At 58.6% G+C, this 18,262-nt stretch overlaps 3 protein-coding genes across 4 annotated transcripts; 2 read left to right on the top strand and 1 right to left on the bottom strand.

Annotated features, from left to right (window-relative positions):
- The first annotated feature begins 130 nt into the window (after nt 1-130).
- LOC147998412 (uncharacterized) lies at nt 131-4,712 on the top strand. 2 transcript variants are annotated; one of them, XM_087601096.1, is made up of 5 exons: nt 131-303; nt 885-2,251; nt 2,384-2,660; nt 2,990-3,125; nt 4,582-4,712. In XM_087601096.1, the coding sequence occupies exons 2-5, from the start codon at nt 1,817-1,819 to the stop codon at nt 4,607-4,609; spliced, it is 876 nt and encodes a 291-aa protein (XP_087457222.1). In that variant the 5' UTR covers nt 131-303; nt 885-1,816; the 3' UTR covers nt 4,610-4,712. The 2 variants fall into 2 exon arrangements, with proteins under 2 accessions (XP_087457222.1, XP_087457221.1); XM_087601095.1 differs by lacking the exons at nt 131-303; nt 4,582-4,712 and having other exon boundaries at nt 1,817-2,251; nt 2,384-3,073.
- Nucleotides 843-1,556, bottom strand: LOC147998413 (uncharacterized). Its single transcript, XM_087601097.1, has one exon. The coding sequence runs from the start codon at nt 1,554-1,556 to the stop codon at nt 948-950; it is 609 nt and encodes a 202-aa protein (XP_087457223.1). The 3' UTR covers nt 843-947.
- Nucleotides 4,713-6,752: 2,040 nt separating the features above from the next.
- On the top strand, nt 6,753-15,364 carry Mpp1 (MAGUK p55 scaffold protein 1). Its single transcript, NM_001037659.1, is given in 12 exon segments — nt 6,753-7,034; nt 8,970-9,092; nt 10,180-10,261; nt 10,772-10,857; nt 11,306-11,374; nt 11,844-12,040; nt 12,352-12,458; nt 12,685-12,765; nt 13,030-13,110; nt 13,436-13,638; nt 14,248-14,322; nt 14,605-15,364. Coding segments are annotated over 12 exon segments (1,404 nt in total). The 5' UTR covers nt 6,753-6,911; the 3' UTR covers nt 14,782-15,364.
- The last annotated feature ends 2,898 nt before the right edge of the window (nt 15,365-18,262 follow it).

The following is an 18,262-nucleotide window of genomic DNA, read 5'->3' as shown; positions in this document are numbered from 1 at the left end:
GAGGCGGAGCGAGCTGTGACCTGCGCAGCTTCCGGCCCCCGGCTCCGAAGTCCCGCCTCACTTCCGGTGGGGCCGCCAGCGGGGCGATTGGCGGCCCGGCCGGAGTGAGGGGCGCGAAGGAAGTGATGTCAGGGAGGTTCTCGGCAGCGTCTCCGTTGTCGGAGGTTCCGGCGCGGCCGCGCGGCTATTGATCGCAGGCCCGTGAGTGACCGCTGCGGAGGGGTTGACCTCAGGCGGTTTTCGGTCGGGATCGCAACCCGGCCTTGCTTCCGTTGGACTTGCTTTGCCGTTGGCCGCCCTCGTGTGAGTAACGGGTGCGGCGGGGAGGACGTCAGGGAGACGCCGGTTGGCAAACATTAAACGTCCTTTATCCTTGTCCGTGTTTCCCTGGTCATATTTGCGTACGGAGCCCGCTCATTTGCATAGAGAACAGTTGCGTCACTTCGATCCTTGGGAGCCCCAATGTTTGCTGGGTCATTTGCATACGCAATTCCGATATTTGCTTATATTTATGGTTTACTATTAAATCAACCCTGAAATTTGCATATATGTTTCTTACATTTGCATATACCCGTGCACTTGTGCATATAGGTGCTGTGAAATTTGCATATAATTGTATCGTTTGCACATAACCAAACTGTCATTTGCTTATTGGAATCGGACATTTGCATGTAGTCCCCGGCTATTTGCATGTTAGCGAATTTGCATATATAGCTGTGTCATTTGAATATAAAAAAACCAAGTCATTTGCATAAATGTAAGGGCCGTTTCGCGCAAATAATTTAGTGATGTGGATAATTTCACGACCCCCGATTCACCGTCACGTGCTTAACTACGTCATATATTTTCTATATCTTCATTTATTTTCCCCACCCCACCTCCAGAAATTGAAATGCATTAGGAAATCCCTCAGGGGTCGCGGGGTCACTGGATCACGGGTCAAGGTGTCACCGGCCGGGGGTATCCTTCAGGGACACGCACATGACGCGTTTCTCCTCTGAGGTCCCGGCCCACTCGTTGTCATCTTCTTCCGGGGCCTCGCCGGGTGGCCTTTCGGGTAGGCCGGCCCACAGGGCTGAACAGCATCCGTCGTACAGTGACATCACAGACCCCAGTATGCCGCCGTCACCGGAAGCTGCCCCTTCTGCTCGATGCGTCTCCGAGGGACCGGAAATAACGTCGGAGTCGGAGTCCACATCCTCCGGACTCTTCGTTTCCACTGCTGGGCGGTGTCGGGACACGGTTTTCAGCGCCCACACTTCGGGGAACCGGAAGCGCGGGTCCCCCGTTGTTCTCCGACCTTTGACCTCGCGCTCCGGAGCATCCTCCTCTGTCTCGCGCTTCCGGTTCAGCCGCGGCGAACGTCGGGCCGGCGATCTTGTCCGCTTCCGCTTTCTCGTTTTACTCCGGAGCGGGATCGGGACGCAGGCGGTGCTGGGTCGGGCGGGATCTCGCATCTCGCGGCGGCCATCTTGCTGCGAAGGACCGCACGTCACATCCCGTCCGGGGCCCGGGGAAGCGTCCCCGGGCCGCCCGGAAGGCGCCGGCGTGGGCATCGGATCCACTGGCCACTGGGCTACACTACCCGGACACTGTCTGGTCAGCGCAGACCACCGCGCTTCCCTACCCGGCCCCTGCACAGTGCCCCACTTCGGCCCTGCGCGGCCTCGAGTTCTCTCCCCGCCCCCCTCGGGAGACGTTCCACGTTCTCTGTGCGTCTGTGGACGTCAGCGTTCTCGTGCCCCGGGGTGTGTGACGTCACTGAACCGCGCGGGGTTATTGGGGGAAACGCGCCTGCGCGGTTTTGCCGGCCGCCATGGCTGCGCTGCTCCTCGCTGTGCTCCGCCTCCTACCGTTCACGCCCTCTTCGCTGTCGCTGACACCGGAAATGAGAGGAGGACCGGAAGTCCGGGGTGCAGACGACCCGGCCACTCCCCCGTCAAGTTTGCCGCTTGAACTGGAAGTGAGGGGAGGAGCTGAAGTGATGGGCGGTGCGGAGTCGGCCACGCCCCTAATGTCTCCACACGCCCCAGAAGCGAGGGGCGGAGCTGAAGAGAGGGGCGGTGCAGAGTCGGCCACGCCCCCCACGTCTCCACACGCCCTAGAAACGAGGGGAGGAGCTGAAGAGATGGGCGGTGCGGAGTCGGCCACGCCCCCAATGTCTCCACTCGCCCCAGAAGCGAGGGGCGGAGCTGAAGAGATGGGCGGTGCGGAGTCGGCCCCGCCCCCATCAGTGCCACTCACCCCGCAGGTGAGGGGAGGAGGTGAAGTGAGGGGCGGAGCGGAGTCGGCCACGCCCCCACCGGTTTGACTCTCCTCGGAATGGAGCAAGGGAGAGGAAGTAAGAGGGGGAGCTTACCCGGACACGCCTTCACTCTCCCAGGAAGTGAGAGAACCCGAATTGAGAGTGAGAACGGACCAGGCCACGCCCCTGGTCGCCCCGGAAGTAGAACCGGAATTGACAGGGCGAACGGAATCGGCCACGCCCCCACTCGCCCCGGAAGTGAGAGAATCAGAATTGAGAGGTAGAACGGACCCTGCCACGCCCCCGGGAACACCGGAAGTGAAGTTTGAACCGGAAGTGATACAGTCCGCCACGTCCGTGTTCACAGTTGGGAAGATGGTGTCTGATGCCGAGAGACCGGAAATACAGGGTTCAGGTCAGGGAAAACAAAGCCCCGCCCACTTCCCCCGGGATACGCCCACTGCGCAGTTCCGTGTGCACTCAGACTGGGCCACACCCGCTTCCACAAGCCCACGCCCTCCCCAACATGCCCACGCCCACTCTGACAGGGCCATGCACTCTCCTGCAAGACCCCTCCCACAGCAGCATGGCCACGCCCACCCTGACGGAGCACGCCTCTCCTCAAAACCACGCCCCCTCGGCGAGGCACGCCCTGTTCTCCAAGGCCACGCCCATTCTGACGTGGTCACGCCCACTCCGACATGGTCACTCCCACTCTACGTAGGCCCCGCCCTCTCCCCGTAGGATCCAGGAGGACTAGGAAACTCCGGTTTAAAGGTCACCCGTCTGACCTCTTCCCCCTCCTGGCCTCGGTGCCTCCGTCCTCCATCTTGGCCCTCTTTGTCACCGCCGCCCTCCTGTCCGTCCTCTGCTGCCTCACGTGAGCCCCCGCCTCCTCCCGTCATCCTCCGCTGCGGGTGATGGGGCGCGGTTATTCAGTGGTCAGGGCCTGGATTGGGAAATCCCATGGGCTGGGAAAGTGAGGTGTGGCTTAGTGGTCAGGGCCGGGAGGGGTAAATCCCGGGGTGATAGCGAGGGGAAGGGTGGGGTGGTTCAGTGGTCAGGGCCCGGACTGGGAAACCCCGGGTGCTGGGGAGGGGAGGGTGGCTCAGTGGTCAGGGCATGAAGTGGGAAACCCTAGGGTGATAGGGACGGTAGGGTGGCTCAGTGGTCAAGGCATGGATTGGGAAACCCTGGGGTGATAGGGTGGGGAGGGTAGCTCCAGTGGTCAGGGCATGGAGTGGGAAACCCCAGGGGCTGGGGCGGGGAGGGGTGGCCCTGTGGTCAGGACATGGAGTGGGAAACCCTGGGGTGATAGGGAGGGGAATGGTGGTCCAGTGGTCAGGGCAAGGAGTGGGAAACCCCAGGGTGATAGGGAGGGGAAGGCTGTCTCAGTGGTCAGGGCCCGGAGTGGGGAAACCCCAGGGTGATAGGGGGAGAGGGTTGCCCAGTGGTCAGGGCCCGGAGTGGGAAACCCCAGGGTGACAGGGAGGGGAGGGGTTGCTCAGTGGTCAGGGCCCGGAGTGGGAAACCCCATTGTTATAGGGAGGGGGGGTGGCTCAGTGGTCAGGGCAGGGAGTGTGAAGCCCCGAGGTGATAGGGAGAGGAGGGGCGGGGTGGTTCAGTGGTCAAGACATGGAGTGGGAAAACCCAGGGTGACAGGGAGGGGAGGGTTTGCTCAGTGGTCAAGGCATGGAGTGGGAAACCCCAGGGTGAAAGGGAGGGGAGGGTGGCCCAGTGGTCAGGGCACAGAGTGGGAAATCCTGGGGTGATAGGGAAGGGAGGGGTTGCTCAGTGGTCAAGGCATGGAGTGGGAAACCCCAGGGTGATAGGGAGGGTAGGGGTTGCTCAGTGGTCAGGACATGGTGTGGGAAACCCTGGGGTGATAGGGAGGGGAAGGGTGGCCCAGTGGTCAGGGCACCGAGTGGGAAACCCCAGGGTGATAGCGAGGGGAGGGGTTGCTCAGTGGTCAGGACATGGAGTGGGAAACCGCGGGGTGATAGGGAGGGGAGGGGTTGCTCAGTGGTCAGGGCACAGAGTGGGAAACCCTGGGGTGATAGGGAGGGGAGGGGTGGCCCAGTGGTCAGGGCACCGAGTGGGAAACCCCAGGGTGATAGCGAGGGGAGGGGTTGCTCAGTGGTCAGGACATGGAGTGGGAAACCGCGGGGTGATAGGGAGGGGAGGGGTTGCTCAGTGGTCAGGGCACAGAGTGGGAAACCCTGGGGTGATAGGGAGGGGAGGGGTGGCCCAGTGGTCAGGGCACGGAGTGGGAAACCCCAGGGACTGGGGAGGGCAGGGGAGGGGTGGTCCAGTGGTTAGAGCGCTTCTCTTCTCAGGTTCTTGGTGGGGGAACCGACAGGCTGAGGAACCGGAAGTCGGGTGGACGGATGGAGACGGACTCCAAGGGGGAACCGGACTTCCGGAGCCATCGGATTTTTAATATTTTTTAACATTAAAAGCTGGAGAGGTGGGTCAGTGGTCAGAGCGCGTCTCTTGTCACCGTCGTCGCTGCTCACGTCACGGCCTTTCCGGGGGAAGGGGCTGCGTCCTATGTATACATGTGTGTGTGTGCGTGTGTGTGTGTGTATATACGTCCTGACCACTGACCCACACCACCACCCCAGCCCCAGGGTGTGTGTACGTATATATATATACATCTTAAGGGGAATGAAACCACCAATAAGCACTGTATATACATTTATATATGTATATATATGCGTATTGTATATATACATTATATATATAAATAACACATCGCACACATGTGTATACAAATATATATACATTATACGCGCATACAACGTATACACACGTACATACACATGCGCTGCTTAGGTACCCACTGCGTGCGCATGTATACATCCCCCGAGGTGAACGAAACAGTGAGTGAACACGACATATAGGCAACCACGCGTCCCGCATATGCGCAGTGTATGTGTATGTCGCGTGTGCGAACGTATACATCGCATATGTACGTGAACAAGCGTATGCATACAGATACGAGGACATTACAGACGCACAACGTAAGCACATGCATGGCTGTTGGTCCGTATTCTATATGTTCTGTGTGCATTCTATATGTGCACATATACATTCTATATACATTACATAGCCGCCCCTCCACCCTAGGCAAAGCCTTGGCTCCCTTTGCTGGGCCGCGCGCACCAACAATTCACTCCTTTTTCCAAAATTACATATATTTACATAAATTTCCATAAAATTACAGATTTGCATGCATATTTACATAAGTTTCCATGTGTTTCCATAAAATTGCATAGATTTCCATACATTTCCAAAAACCTGCCGGCGTTTGCATAGAATTAAATGAGCTCACACACGCTTAGGTAAATTTGCATAAATTTCTATACATTTCCAGAAGCCTGCATGCACTCACGTGCAATTAAATAAATGCGCATACATTCACACGTGTTTACATATATCTCCATACATTTGCATACATCACTCATTTCCCTCCCCGACCTCCGGGGCCGGGGTTAGGGCCCCGGCCGCCGCCTGACGTCAGCACCCACCTGGATGTAAAGAATCCAACCCCGCCCAGACCCCACCCCCGGAGCCTCCACCGAGCGCCGACCACTGACCCTCCTCTCCCGACCTCGGGGCTGGGGTAGGGGTCACAGCTGCGTCACAGCCCCGCGCCCCCTCCGACTGCCGAGCGCCGACCACTGAGCGTCCGGGGGAGCCACAGCCGCGTCACAAACCCGAGCCCCTTACGACAGCCCAGCGCCAACCACTGACCCTCCGGGGGAGCCACAGCCGCGTCACAAACCCGAGCCCCCTACGACAGCCCAGCGCCAACCACTGACCCTCCGGGGGAGCCACAGCCGCGTCACAAACCCGCGCCCCCTGCGACAGCCCAGCGCCAACCACTGAGCGTCCGGGGGAGCGACAGCCGCGTCACAAACCCGCGCCCCCTGCGACAGCCCAGCGCCGACCACTGAGCGTCCGGGAGAGCAACAGCCGCGTCACAAACCCGCGCCCCACTCCAACCGCCGAGCACTGACCACTGAGCCTCCGGGGGAGCCACAGCCGCGTCACAAACCCGCGCCCCCTGCGGCAGCCCAGCGCCGACCACTGAGCGTCCGGGGGAGCCACAGCCGCGTCACAAACCCGCGCCCCACTCCAACCGCCGAGCGCTGACCACTGAGCCTCCGGGGGAGCCACAGCCGCGTCACAAACCCGCGCCCCCTGCGACAGCCCAGCGCCGACCACTGAGCGTCCGGGGGAGCCACAGCCGCGTCACAAACCCGCGCCCCACTCCAACCGCCGAGCGCTGACCACTGAGCCTCCGGGGGAACCACAGCCGCGTCACAAACCCGCGCCGCCTCCGACCACTGACCCACCCCGCCCGGGCCTCCATAAATTTTTATTTTTTATTTCTTTTCCCTCCCAGTTCCGGGATCACCGCGGCGGCGTTCGAACCCCGCCTCCTCCTCCAATCGCCGAGCGCCTGATGGGCGGGCCCGGGGCGGGGTCCGGGGTCCGGGGCGGGGCGTAGCGCGGGTTCCTCCGCGGCGCCCGGGTCACCACTACTCCTCCCGACCTTCCCGGCTTCCCGGTGTCCCCACTCCTCACCCCACCGAGGTCCAGGCCGCGGGGTTCGCCCCCCGAGCTCCGACCACTGCGCTCCCCGGCCCCGGCCCCGGAGATGACGCTCGAGTCCGGCAGCGGCGTTGGCGACGGAGGCGACAGCGGCAGCGGCCTGCGCACTGCGCTCTCCGACCTCTTCCTGGAGCAGCTGCTGCGGAACCGCGGAGGCCGCGGTGATGAGGTCAGCGGGGCGACCCCTGACCCCACCCCCACCGGGGATCTCGGGGTCCCCCAGGGCCACCCACCCTAGGGGCGGAGGAGGCCTCAGCTCCGGGCCCGGATCCCGCGGTTGCCCCCGGGGTGGTGGCGCAGAGGTCGGGTGGCGCATCGGGCAGCGCAAACAGCCCGCAGTTGCCCCAGGGTGGGGCGCGCAGTTGCCCCGGGGGCATCGAGGACGGGTACCGCATTGGGCAGCGCAGAGTCGGGGAAGGGGGGATAAGAGTTCGGGGTTCGGGTAGCGCAGTGGTCGGGAACCCGGGTGGGGGGGGCTGCGCACCGGGATTCACGGTCCCGGTGTTGGGCGCCGACCCCCGCCCCCCCAGGCCTGGTCCCGGTCACTGAGCCACGCTGCCCACTGAGCTCTCCGGCCCCTCCTCCCCCGGGGTCGCTTCAGAAGCAGAGGCCGGGCCCCCCACCTCCTTCGGAGGAGAGGGCGGCGGCCCCGGGTCAAAGGGCGGGGTTCAAAGGGCGGAGGCGATAAATATAAGAAGTAAACACCGTGGCAGAGACTGCTCAGTGGTTAGAGACCCGTTCCCCCCCCCCCCCCAGTCCTCACTTGAGATGGAAATGAGGCAGGGGGCAGGTGTAGCCCAGTGGTCAGGGCGACAGCGGTCAGCCCCCGCATTGGGGGTGGGAGAGGTGGGGGGGGGGGTAAAGGTTAGGGCGGCGCAGTGGTCAGCGCCGCCGCCGGCCGCTCCCAGAGATCTTGATAAGTGGAGGAGGAGAGGCCGGAGGGCTCAAGGGTCAGGGTCTCTCCCTTAACCCGGGGAGGCCACGCACTTAAAGGGCCCCCCCCCCCGCGGGTGGCCCCCTGCTCCGCTGCGCTCCGACCACTGAGCCACCCAGTGCCCCGCAGTCATCGCTCTGACCACTGAGCCACCTCCCCGCACTGAGGGCTGCTCTCACCACTGAGCCACCGCCCCAGCCCCAGGTACCCCGACCACTGAGCAACCGTCTCGTTCTCACCACTGAGCCACCACCCCGCAGTCCCAGCTGCCCCACCACTGGGCCACCCATCGCCCCGCAGTCGGTGCTGCTCTCACCACTGAGCCACCTCCCCACCAGCCTTAGTAAGAATGGCTGACCACCTACTGCCCCGCAGTCTCCCGCTACGACCACTGAGCCACCTCCCCAGCCCCAGGTACCCCGACCACTGAGCCACAGCACCACAGTCATGGCTCTGACCACTGAGCCACGGCTCCCCAGTCACGGTTCTGACCACTGAGCCACCGCTCCCCATTCACGGCTCTGACCACTGAGCCACCGCCCCCCAGTTATGGCTCTGACCACTGAGCCACGGCTCCCCAGTCACGGCTCTGACCACTGAGCCACTGCCCCCCAGTCACGGTTCTGACCACTGAGCCACGGCTCCCCAGTCACCGCTCTGACCACTAAGCCACCACCTTGCAGTCCTGGCTCTGACCACCGAGCCACTGCCTCTGGGGTGGGGGAGAAGAAGTTGGACCGGGACTGGAGGGGTGGCTCAATGGTCAGAGCGCCGGCCGCCATTACTTTGCGATTTATTAAAGATGGCTCAGTGGTGAGAGCACATGGAGCTGGGGAGGGTGGCTCAGTGGTGAGAGTACCTGGGGCTGGGGATAATGGCTCAGTGGTCAGAGCAGTACCTGGGGCTGGGGAGGATGGCTTAGTGGTCAGAGCAGTACCTGGGGCTGGGGAGGGTTGCTCAGTGGTCGGAGCAGTACCTGGGGCTGGGGAGGGTTGCTCAGTGGTCGGAGCAGTACCTGGGGCTGGGCAGGGTGGCTCAGTGGTCAGAGCACCCGGGGCTGGGGAGGGTGGCTCAGTGGTCTGAGCACCACCGAGTCTGATGGACCCCACGCCACCCCTCCCCGCTTACGTCACCTGTCACCTGCTTATGTCACCCTCGTCTCCCGCGCAGGCGCAGTCGGACCGGGCCGAGGATGGGGCCGTGCGCACCAATGGCTCCGTGGACCTCGGGGAGGAGGAGGAGGCAGCGCGCGGGGTCCGGGTCGTGCGGTTCGAGAAGAGCGCGGAGCCCATGGTGAGGGCGGGGAGCGACCACTGGGCCGCCCGGCCCTGCGTGGGGCAGGGCTTAGTGTTGTTGTTAATGTATATTATTATTGTTTACGTTGTTTGTGTTAATGTTTACATTATTATAAATATTTATATTATTGTTTATATTACTGTTTACATTAATTATTTACATTATTAATATTGACCTTATTGCTTTTATTATCGGTATTAACGTTTATTATTACCGTTTACATTATTATTATACTTAATTATTATAACTGTTATTTAATATCATTACTAACATATATTATTACTGTTCACTTTATTGTTTATATCGTTGTTTACATTATTATTTACGTTATTAATACTGTCCTTATTGCTTTCATTACTATTTTATTAACATTTATTGTTACTGTTTACATTATTGTTAACGTATATTATTATTGCTTACGTTGTTGTTTATATTAATGTTTACATCACTTATTATCATAAACATTTATTTACGTTATGTTAACATTATTGTCTATGTTAATGTTTACATTACTTTTTACATTATTCATACTGACCTTATTGCTTTTATTAACATTTATTATTAGTGTTTACGTTACTGTTTATATTAATGTCTGTTATTTATTATTACTTATTTACATTATTGTTTATATTATTATTGACCTTATTGCTTTTATTATTAATGTACATTATTGTTTATATAATTGTTTAAGTTAATCTTTACATTTTTTTACATTGCTAATATGGACTATTGATTTTATTACTATTTTATTAATGTTTATTATTATTGTTTACATTACCATGAACACATTATTATTATAAAGATTTGTTTGCGTTGTTTACATTACTTTTTACATTCTTAATATTGATCTCATTGCTTTCATCGTTATTAACGTTTATTATTATTGTTTACATTGTTTACATTACCAGTCGCATTTGCGTTGTTTATATTATTACAAGTATTTATTTACATTATCAAGTAATTATTAATGAATACTTAATTAATAACCACTGTTATGATATCCATAAATTTATTCATATTTTAATATCCTTATAAATATTTACATTATTATTTACATCAATATTTACATCCGTCCCCGCCCCAGGGCATCACCCTGAAGCTGAACGACAAGGCCGCGTCCTGCACCGTGGCCCGGATCCTGCATGGTGGCGCCGCCCACAGGCAAGGTAACGTATGTAACAATGTGATAAGGTGACGTATGTGATGCGCGTGATGGTGTGATTGTATAGAACATCTATATGATGTAGTAATAAAATAATGTATATAATATATACATTAATCACATGACAACTTAATATGATAACGTGACATGAGTAACATGACATACTATAATATACGAGACGTATATAATACATACATTAACTTAATCACAGGACAACTTAATATAATGCAACATAAGTAATATGACATAATATATAATGTGTAAGGTGTATGCTATAGAATATATTCCATGATGTAATGATATGCATAACACATATAACAGTGTAAAACCATAACAATATAACTAACAATATATGATGTAGTCATACAATAAGTGGTATAATAATGTATGTAATATATACATTAATCACACGACAACTTAATATAACGTGACATGAGTAATGACATAACATAATGATATAGGAGACGTATATAATGTATACCATGACAACGTAACGTCCTCTCCCGCCGGCCAGGCTCCCTGCACGTCGGGGACGAGATCCTGGAGATCAACGGCACGGACGTCACGGGCCGCTCGGTGGACCAGCTGCAGAGGGCCATGGTGGGTGTGGGGGCGGGAGCCGCGCTGACCGCTGAGCCACCCCCTCTCCCATCATCTCCCCGGGACAGGGCGGACGCGGGGTCTGCAGGAGGTGCTCTGACCACTGAGCCACCGTCCCAGCCCCAGGCGCTCTCACCACTGAGACACCGCCCCGTACTCAGTGCTGCCCCGACCACTGAGCCACCCCCTCTACCATTGTCTCCCCCGGGACAGTGCAGACGCGGGCCCTGCTGGAGGGCGGTCGGCGCTCTGACCACTGAGCCACCTTAGTCAAACCGACACGAGAATGGGGCTGTGGGGTGGGGTGGGGTGGGCTGGGTAGCTCAGTGGTCAGGGGTCCGGAGTCCGGTTCCCAGAAACCACACGGTCAACTCGAGGTGGGGGCCGGGGGCCGGGGAAGGGGTGGCTCAGCGGTCAGCTCCCCCCCCTCCCTCTCTCCGCCCCACAGAAGGAGACGCGGGGGACGATCTCGCTGAAGGTGATTCCCCGCCAGCAGAGCCGCCTTCCCGCGCTGCAGGTATGGATGGGGGCGTGGCTTCTGTGCGTGCGCATGTGATTGACAGCGGGACAGGAGTTTGATTGACAGTGAGCTTGACAGCAGGATGTGAGTCTGATTGACAGCGAGTTTGATTGACAGCAGGACTTGAGTGTGATTGACAGCTGGACAGGAATTTGGTTGACAGTTGGACAGGAGTCTGATTGACAGCAGGATGTGAGTTTGATTGACATTAGGATATGATTGACAGCGGGCAGTAATTTGGTTGGACAGGAGGAGTCTGATTGACAGCAGGATGTGATTGACAGGCAGTAATTTGGTTGACGGTTGGACAGGAGTCTCATTGACAGCAGGACGTGAGTTTGACACCAGGACAGGAATTTGATTGACACTGGGATGTGACTGGTGAATCTGATTGACAGGACTTTGACAGTGGGATGTGTCCCCCACCCCACACACACACACCCCTCCCGTCCGCCATGTTTCCCAGATGTTCGTGCGGGCGCAGTTCGACTACGACCCCCAGAAGGACGACCTCATCCCCTGCAAGGAGGCGGGGCTCGCGTTCTCCACGGGCGACGTCATCCAGGTCATCAACAAGGACGACGGCAACTGGTGGCAGGGACGAGTGCAGGGCAACGCCCGGGGGTCGGCGGGGCTCCTCCCCTCGCCGGAGCTGCAGGAGTGGTGAGCGGCCCTGCCCCGCACTCACACTCGCACACTCAGAGTCGCAGACACTCATGCTCACTCGCACACTTAGACACTCAGATACACTCACAGACACGGAGACTCACACGCACACTCACACTCACTGTTAGACTCACACACTCACACGCTCACTCCTCACTCACACTCAGATTCACACACACTCATGCTCACCCTCATAGTCAGACTCGCACTCACACTTGTACTCACACTCACTCTTCGACTCACACTCACTCACTTCACACTGAGCCCCAGCTGAGCCCTCGCCCTCTGTCCCCCCCCCCCATCCATAGGAGGGCGGCGAGCGCGGCCCAGGTGGCCCCGGCTGAGGCCCCCAGCTGCAGCCCCTTCGGGAAGAAGAAGAAGTGCAAGGACAAATACCTGGCCAAGCACAGCGCGAGTGAGTGTGACTTCCGGGCAGGGGAGCCTAGCGGTCTGCGCACAACCCACAACCCCAACCCCAACCCCTCAAGTAACGAAGTTAAGTTTTCATGGCCGGTGCGCGGTCAGGAAGCCTAGTGGTCTACGCGTAACACCCCGCCTCACAACGCCTGACCGCAGGGCACCACCCACTGCACCACCCCGCCTAATGCGCTTTCCATTCCACTGCCCGACGCCCTCTCCAGTCTTTGACCGCCTGGACGTCGTCTCCTACGAGGAGGTCGTGCGGCTCCCCGCGTTCAAGAGGAAGACGCTGGTGCTCATCGGTACCTGTGCCCCGCACCCTTCGACCCCTGGCCCCGCCCCCCTTAGCCCCCTTCGCTTCCCGGACCCGGCCTCTGTTTGCCGCCCTGGGTAATGGGTCTGGGCCTTCCTCGGGAAGGGGCTCCAACCACTGACCTACCCGACCGGTGTTCTGTCCTCTGAGTGCGAGCGTGAGTGTGTGTGGGGTCCCCACCCTGAGCGACACTGACGGATGCCCCGCCCCACGCCCCTCCCTCACATCCCCCCAAACCCCTGTCCTAATGCAGGGGCCAGCGGGGTCGGGCGGAGTCACATCAAGAACGCGCTGCTCGCCCAGAACCCGGAGAGGTTCGCCTACCCCGCGCCGCGTGAGTGCCGGGGAGCCGGGTGGGCGGCGCACTGCGCGTCACAGACGCAGGAAACGGGGCTGGGGGGGGGGGGTTCAGTGGGTGGCGCTTCCTGGTGTCACAGGCACAAAATGGGGCTGGGAAGTTCAGTGGGTAGCCTTGTCCACGTCATAGATACAGAACTGGGCCGGGGAGATGGGTGGGTGGCGCCTCCCCCGTTAAAAACAAAGAACGGGGGCTGGGAAGTTCACTGGTTAGCGCTGTCCATGTCATAGACACAAAATGAGGCTGGGCAGCTGGGTGGGAGGCACACCCATCCCCAACCCCGCCCCGCCCGGTCACGCAGACACCACGCGGCCCCCGCGGAAGGGCGAGGCGGACGGCGCCGAGTACCACTTCGTGTCGGCGGAGGAGATGGCGCGGGGCATCGCGGCCAACGAGTTCCTGGAGTTCGGCAGCTTCCGGGGCGACATGTTCGGGACCAGGCTCGACGCCGTGCGCCGCATCCACGAGTGCGGCCAGGTCGCCGTCCTGGACATCGAGCCCCAGGTGGGCGGGGGGCGGCTGATGAGGGGGGCTGTCGGGGGTCAGGGGTCGGGGTTAGGGGTAGAGGGTAGTGGAAAGGGTCAAGAGTTCAGGGTTCTGGGTCACGGTTAGTGGTCAGGGGTCGGAGGTCAGGGTTAGGGTCTGGGATCAGGGTCTGGGGATCAGAGGTCAGGGTCAAGGGTCACGGGTCAGGTTCCAGACGTAGGATAAGGGAAGTGGGTGATCAAAAACAGATTCAGGGTCAGGGGTCAGTGTTACGGTTAGGGTCGGGGGTGAGAGATCAGGGTTGGGGTCCGGGGGTAGGGGTTAGGGGTAGGGGATAGGGTCAAGGGTCGGGGGTCAGGGGTGTGGGTCAGGTCAGGTTCCAGCCATGGGATGAGGGAAGTGGGTGATCAAATGCAGGGTCAAGGTCAGGGGTCAGTGTTATGGTTAGGGTCGGGGGTCAGAGATTAGGGTTGGGGTCATGGGTCGGGGTTAGGGGTAGAGAGTAGGGGAAAGGGTCAAGGGTTCAGGGGTCTGGGTCACGGTTAGTGGTCAGGGGTCATTGGTCAATGTTAGGGTCAGGGGGTCAGGGATCACGGTGGTCACCTGCGGCTCCCTCCCCACACCCAGACCCTGAAGGCCGTGCGCACCGCTGAGCTCTCGCCCTTCATCGTCTTCATCGCGCCTACGGACCAGGGCGCCGAGGTGAGGGAAGGGGGAGGTTCACATCCGGGTCACGCACGGGGTCAATTCAATTAAGCTCTGACCACTGAGCCACCCACCGACGCCTCTCCCCCTTACCCCACCCCACCACCCGTCCAACTGAGCCACCCGCCCACCCACGCAAGAGCTCTGGCAGCCGTCTTTAGTCATTCGGTGAAGCTCTAACCACTGAGCCATCTTTAAAAATTTTATAATAATTCACCAGCGACCGGTGCTCTGACCGCTGAGCCGCCCTTACTCCCCACCCCCCTTTCCCCCCCGCAGACCGAGGCCCTGCGCCAGCTCCGCGCCGACTCCGACGCCATCCGGGGCCGCTACGCCCACCTCTTCGACCTCTGCCTGGTGCACAACGGTGTGGACGAGACGCTAGGGCGCCTGTGCGAGGCCTTCGACCGCGCGTGCGCCGACCCGCAGTGGGTGCCCGTGTCCTGGGTCTACTGAGCCACGCCCCCTCGCTTCGCGGAGGCCGCCGGCGCCATTTTGGATTCGGCACCGACGCCGACCACTGAGCCACCTCCCCATCTTCAATCGATTACAAATCGGCACGATTGTTTGATTGAGCGCTAACCACTCAGCTGCCTCCCCAGTCCCCCTCCTCGCTTCAGGCCGCGGACGCCGTCCTTGATCCGTCGTCGTCGCCGGTTGCGCCAACCACTGAGCGGCCTTCGCAGCCGCGATGCCACCTTTAATCGATCATAAATCGGCGCGATTTTTCGATTGAGCTCTGACCATTGAGCTGCCGCACCCCCTCCCCAGCCCCACCCCTCGCTTCAGGGCCCGGATGCCATCTTTTTAAGTCAGCAATCAGGGGGGGCGGCCGGCGCTCTAACCACTGAGCCGCCTTGCTCCCCGGCCACGATGGGGGCCAGCCATCCTTTATCAGTCACAGATCCGCGTGACTGTTCGACCGGGCTCTGACCACTGAGCCGTCCCATCGATCGATCGCTAGAGATTCCCAAAGTGCAAGAAAAAAAAAATCACCCGAGTGCGCGCGGCGCGTGCGCCAAGAGCCGTGTGCAGAGCAGAAAGAAAATGAATAAAAAAAAAATTAAAAAAAATAAAAGAGCACCGGGTTCCCGTGATGCAATGCAGCGCGTGTGCAAACGGATGTGCAAGGCGATAATTGTCTCGTTTCAATGGTGTGGGCGACCCTATGACCCGCCCCCCACTGCCCTCTGGACCCCGACCCCCTGCAGAGCCCGGCGTGACCTTCTGGGACCTTCCACGCAGGACACAGACTCACACTCAGACTCTCACACTCACACTTATATTCAGACTCAGATTCACACTCACACACTGACTGATACACTCACACTCAGACTTATATTCACTCAGATTCACACTCACACACTGATACACTCAGAGTCACACTCACATGCTCAGTCAGACTCACGCTCAGACTCAGATTCACACACACACTGATACACTCACACTCAGACTCACTCAGACTCATACTCTAACGTTCAGACTCACACTGACACTCAGACTCACTGACACACTGATACACTCACACTCAAACAGGCTCAGACTCACTCATACAAATACTCAGATTCGCTCAGACTCACACACTCATACACTCAGACTCATACACTCAGACTCATACACTTACATTGAGACTCACTCGGACACAGACAGTCAGACTGACACTGAGACTCACACACACTCACACGCAGATTCACTCATGCACACTCAGACTCACACTCACTCAGACACAGAGACACTGACACTCAGACTCAGACACACACTTGCTCAGACTCACACTCAAGACACTGATAACACTCAAACTCACAATCATACTCACACTCAGACTCATACACTCACACATACAGACACTCACACTCAGACTCACACTGACACTCAGCCTCACTCACTCAGGCAGACACAGACACCCAAACATGGCAGCCACACGGAGTCCGACAAACCGGGTTTGGTTTTTTTTTTTCCTTTTTTTAAAAAAACTTTTCTTAAAAAAAACCGAGGGCAGGGCAGGGCCGTCTGTGCCGTCGCTCAACATGGCCTCCGGTGAATCGCCGCGGGCGGTCGTCGGGGGCTGGTGAGTGGAGGGGTGGGCGGCAGAGACCCCGTTCCTACGCCTTGCGTCCTTAAAACAGGACCAGACGGCCGCCGCGTGGATGTCGGGGGGGGGGGGTAGTCGCTAACTACTGAGCTCCTCTGCCGCCCTCGCCTCCTCCTCCTCCTTGTCCTCCTACTCCGCATTATTATTATTATTATTATTATTATTATTATTATTATTATTATTATTATTATTCCTGGGGCTGGGGATCGTGGCTCAGTGGTCAGACCACTACCTGGGGCTGAGGTTCCAGGCTCAGTGGTCAGAGCAGCACCTGGGACTGGAAGGGTGGTTCAGTAGTCCGAGCAGTACCTGGGGCTGGGGAGGGTGGCTTACTGGTCAGAGCAGTGCATGGGACTGGGAAGGGTTGCTCAGTATTTAGAGCCGTAACTGGGGCTGGGTAGGGTTGCTCAGTGGTCAGGGGAGAACCGACTGCGGGGCAGTGGGTGGCTCAGTGGAGAGAGCACCTTAGGCGGGGGAGGGTTCCTCAGTGGTCAGAGCACAAGGTGCTGGGGAGGGTGGCTCAGTGCTCAGAGCCGTACCCCGGGCTGGGTAGTGTAACTCAGTGGTCAGAGCAGTGCCCGGGGATGGGAAGGGTGGCTCAGTGGTTAGAGCAGTACCTGGGACTGAGGATAGTGGCTCTGTGGTCAAAGCAGTACCCGTGGCTGGGGAGGGTGGCTCAGTGGTCACAGCACCCGGGGCTGGGTAGGGTAGCTCAGGGGTCAGGGGAGAACCGACTGTGGGGCGGTGGGTGGCTCAGTGGTGAGAGCACCCGGGGCTGTGGAGGGTGGCTCAGTGGTCAGGGCAGTAAGGGGCTGGGGAGGGTAGCTCAGTGGTCACAGCAGTACCCGGAGCTGGGGAGGGTGGCTCAGTGTTCAGAGCAGTACCTGGGGCTGAGGTTCCTGGCTCAGTGGTCAGAGCAGTACCTGGGACTGGGGATTGCGGCTCAGTGGTCAGAGCAGTACTTTGGGCTGGGGAAGATGGCTCAGTGGTCAGAGCACTACCTGGGACTGGGGAGGGTGGCTCAGTGGTGAGAACAGCACTGACAGCAGGGCGGTGGGTGGCTCAGCGGTGAGAGCACCCGGGACTGGGGCTGGGTATCGTCGCTCAGTGGTTGGGGCAGCACCTTCTGCTGTGTGGTGGGTGGCTCAGTAGTCTGAGCACCCAGGGCTGGGGAGGGAGGCACAGGGGTCAGGGCAGTTCCTAGGGCTGGGGAGGGTGACTCAGTGATCAGAGCACAGGGGGTTGGGTAGGGTCGCTCAATGGTCAGCGAAGCACTGACTGAGGAATGATGGGTGGCTCAGTGGTGAGAGCACCCGGGGCTGTGGAGGATGGCTCAGTGGTCAGAGCACCCGGGGCTGTGGAGGGTGGCTCTGTGTTCAGAGCAGTGCTGGGTGCTAGGGAGGGTGGTGCAGTGGTCAGAGCAGTAGCTGGGGCTGGGGAGGGTGGCTCAGTTGTCAGAGCAGAACCTGGGGATGGGGACGGCGGCTCAGAGGTCAGAGCAGTACCCAGGGCTGGGGATGGTTGCTCAGTGGTCAGAGCAGTGCCCGGGGATAGGGAAGGTGGTTCAGTGGTCAGAGAACTACCTGGGGCTGGGGATCGTGGTTCAGTGGTGAGAGCAGTACCTGGGGCTAAGATGGGTGGCTAAGTGGTCAGAGCACCCGGGCCTGGGGAGGTGTCTCAGTGGTCAGAGCAGTACTTGGGGCTGGGGAGGGTTGCTCAGTGGTCAGAGCACCCGGGCCTGGGGAGGTGGCTCAGTGGTCAGAGCAGTACTTGGGGTTGGGGAGGGTTGATCAGTGGTCAGAGTACCCGGGACTGGGTAGGGTGGCTCAGTGGTCAGAGCACCCA

This window comes from Rattus norvegicus, chromosome X, assembly GCF_021556685.1.
Source record: "Rattus norvegicus strain SHRSP/BbbUtx chromosome X, alternate assembly SHRSP_T2T, whole genome shotgun sequence".
Taxonomy (NCBI): Eukaryota; Metazoa; Chordata; class Mammalia; order Rodentia; family Muridae; genus Rattus; species Rattus norvegicus.
Note: the sequence above shows the minus strand (reverse complement) of the source record. Positions and strands in the feature narration are given on the sequence as shown.

Bases quoted from the DNA above. Each gene is read 5' to 3' on its own strand.
- LOC147998413 (XM_087601097.1), bottom strand. From the start codon at position 1,556: ATGCCCACGCCGGCGCCTTCCGGGCGGCCCGGGGACGCTTCCCCGGGC.
- LOC147998412 (XM_087601095.1), top strand. From the start codon at position 1,817: ATGGCTGCGCTGCTCCTCGCTGTGCTCCGCCTCCTACCGTTCACGCCC. The intron at 2,252-2,383 runs GTGAGGGGAGGA...TCACTCTCCCAG, and splicing joins CAGTGCCACTCACCCCGCAG to GAAGTGAGAGAACCCGAATT.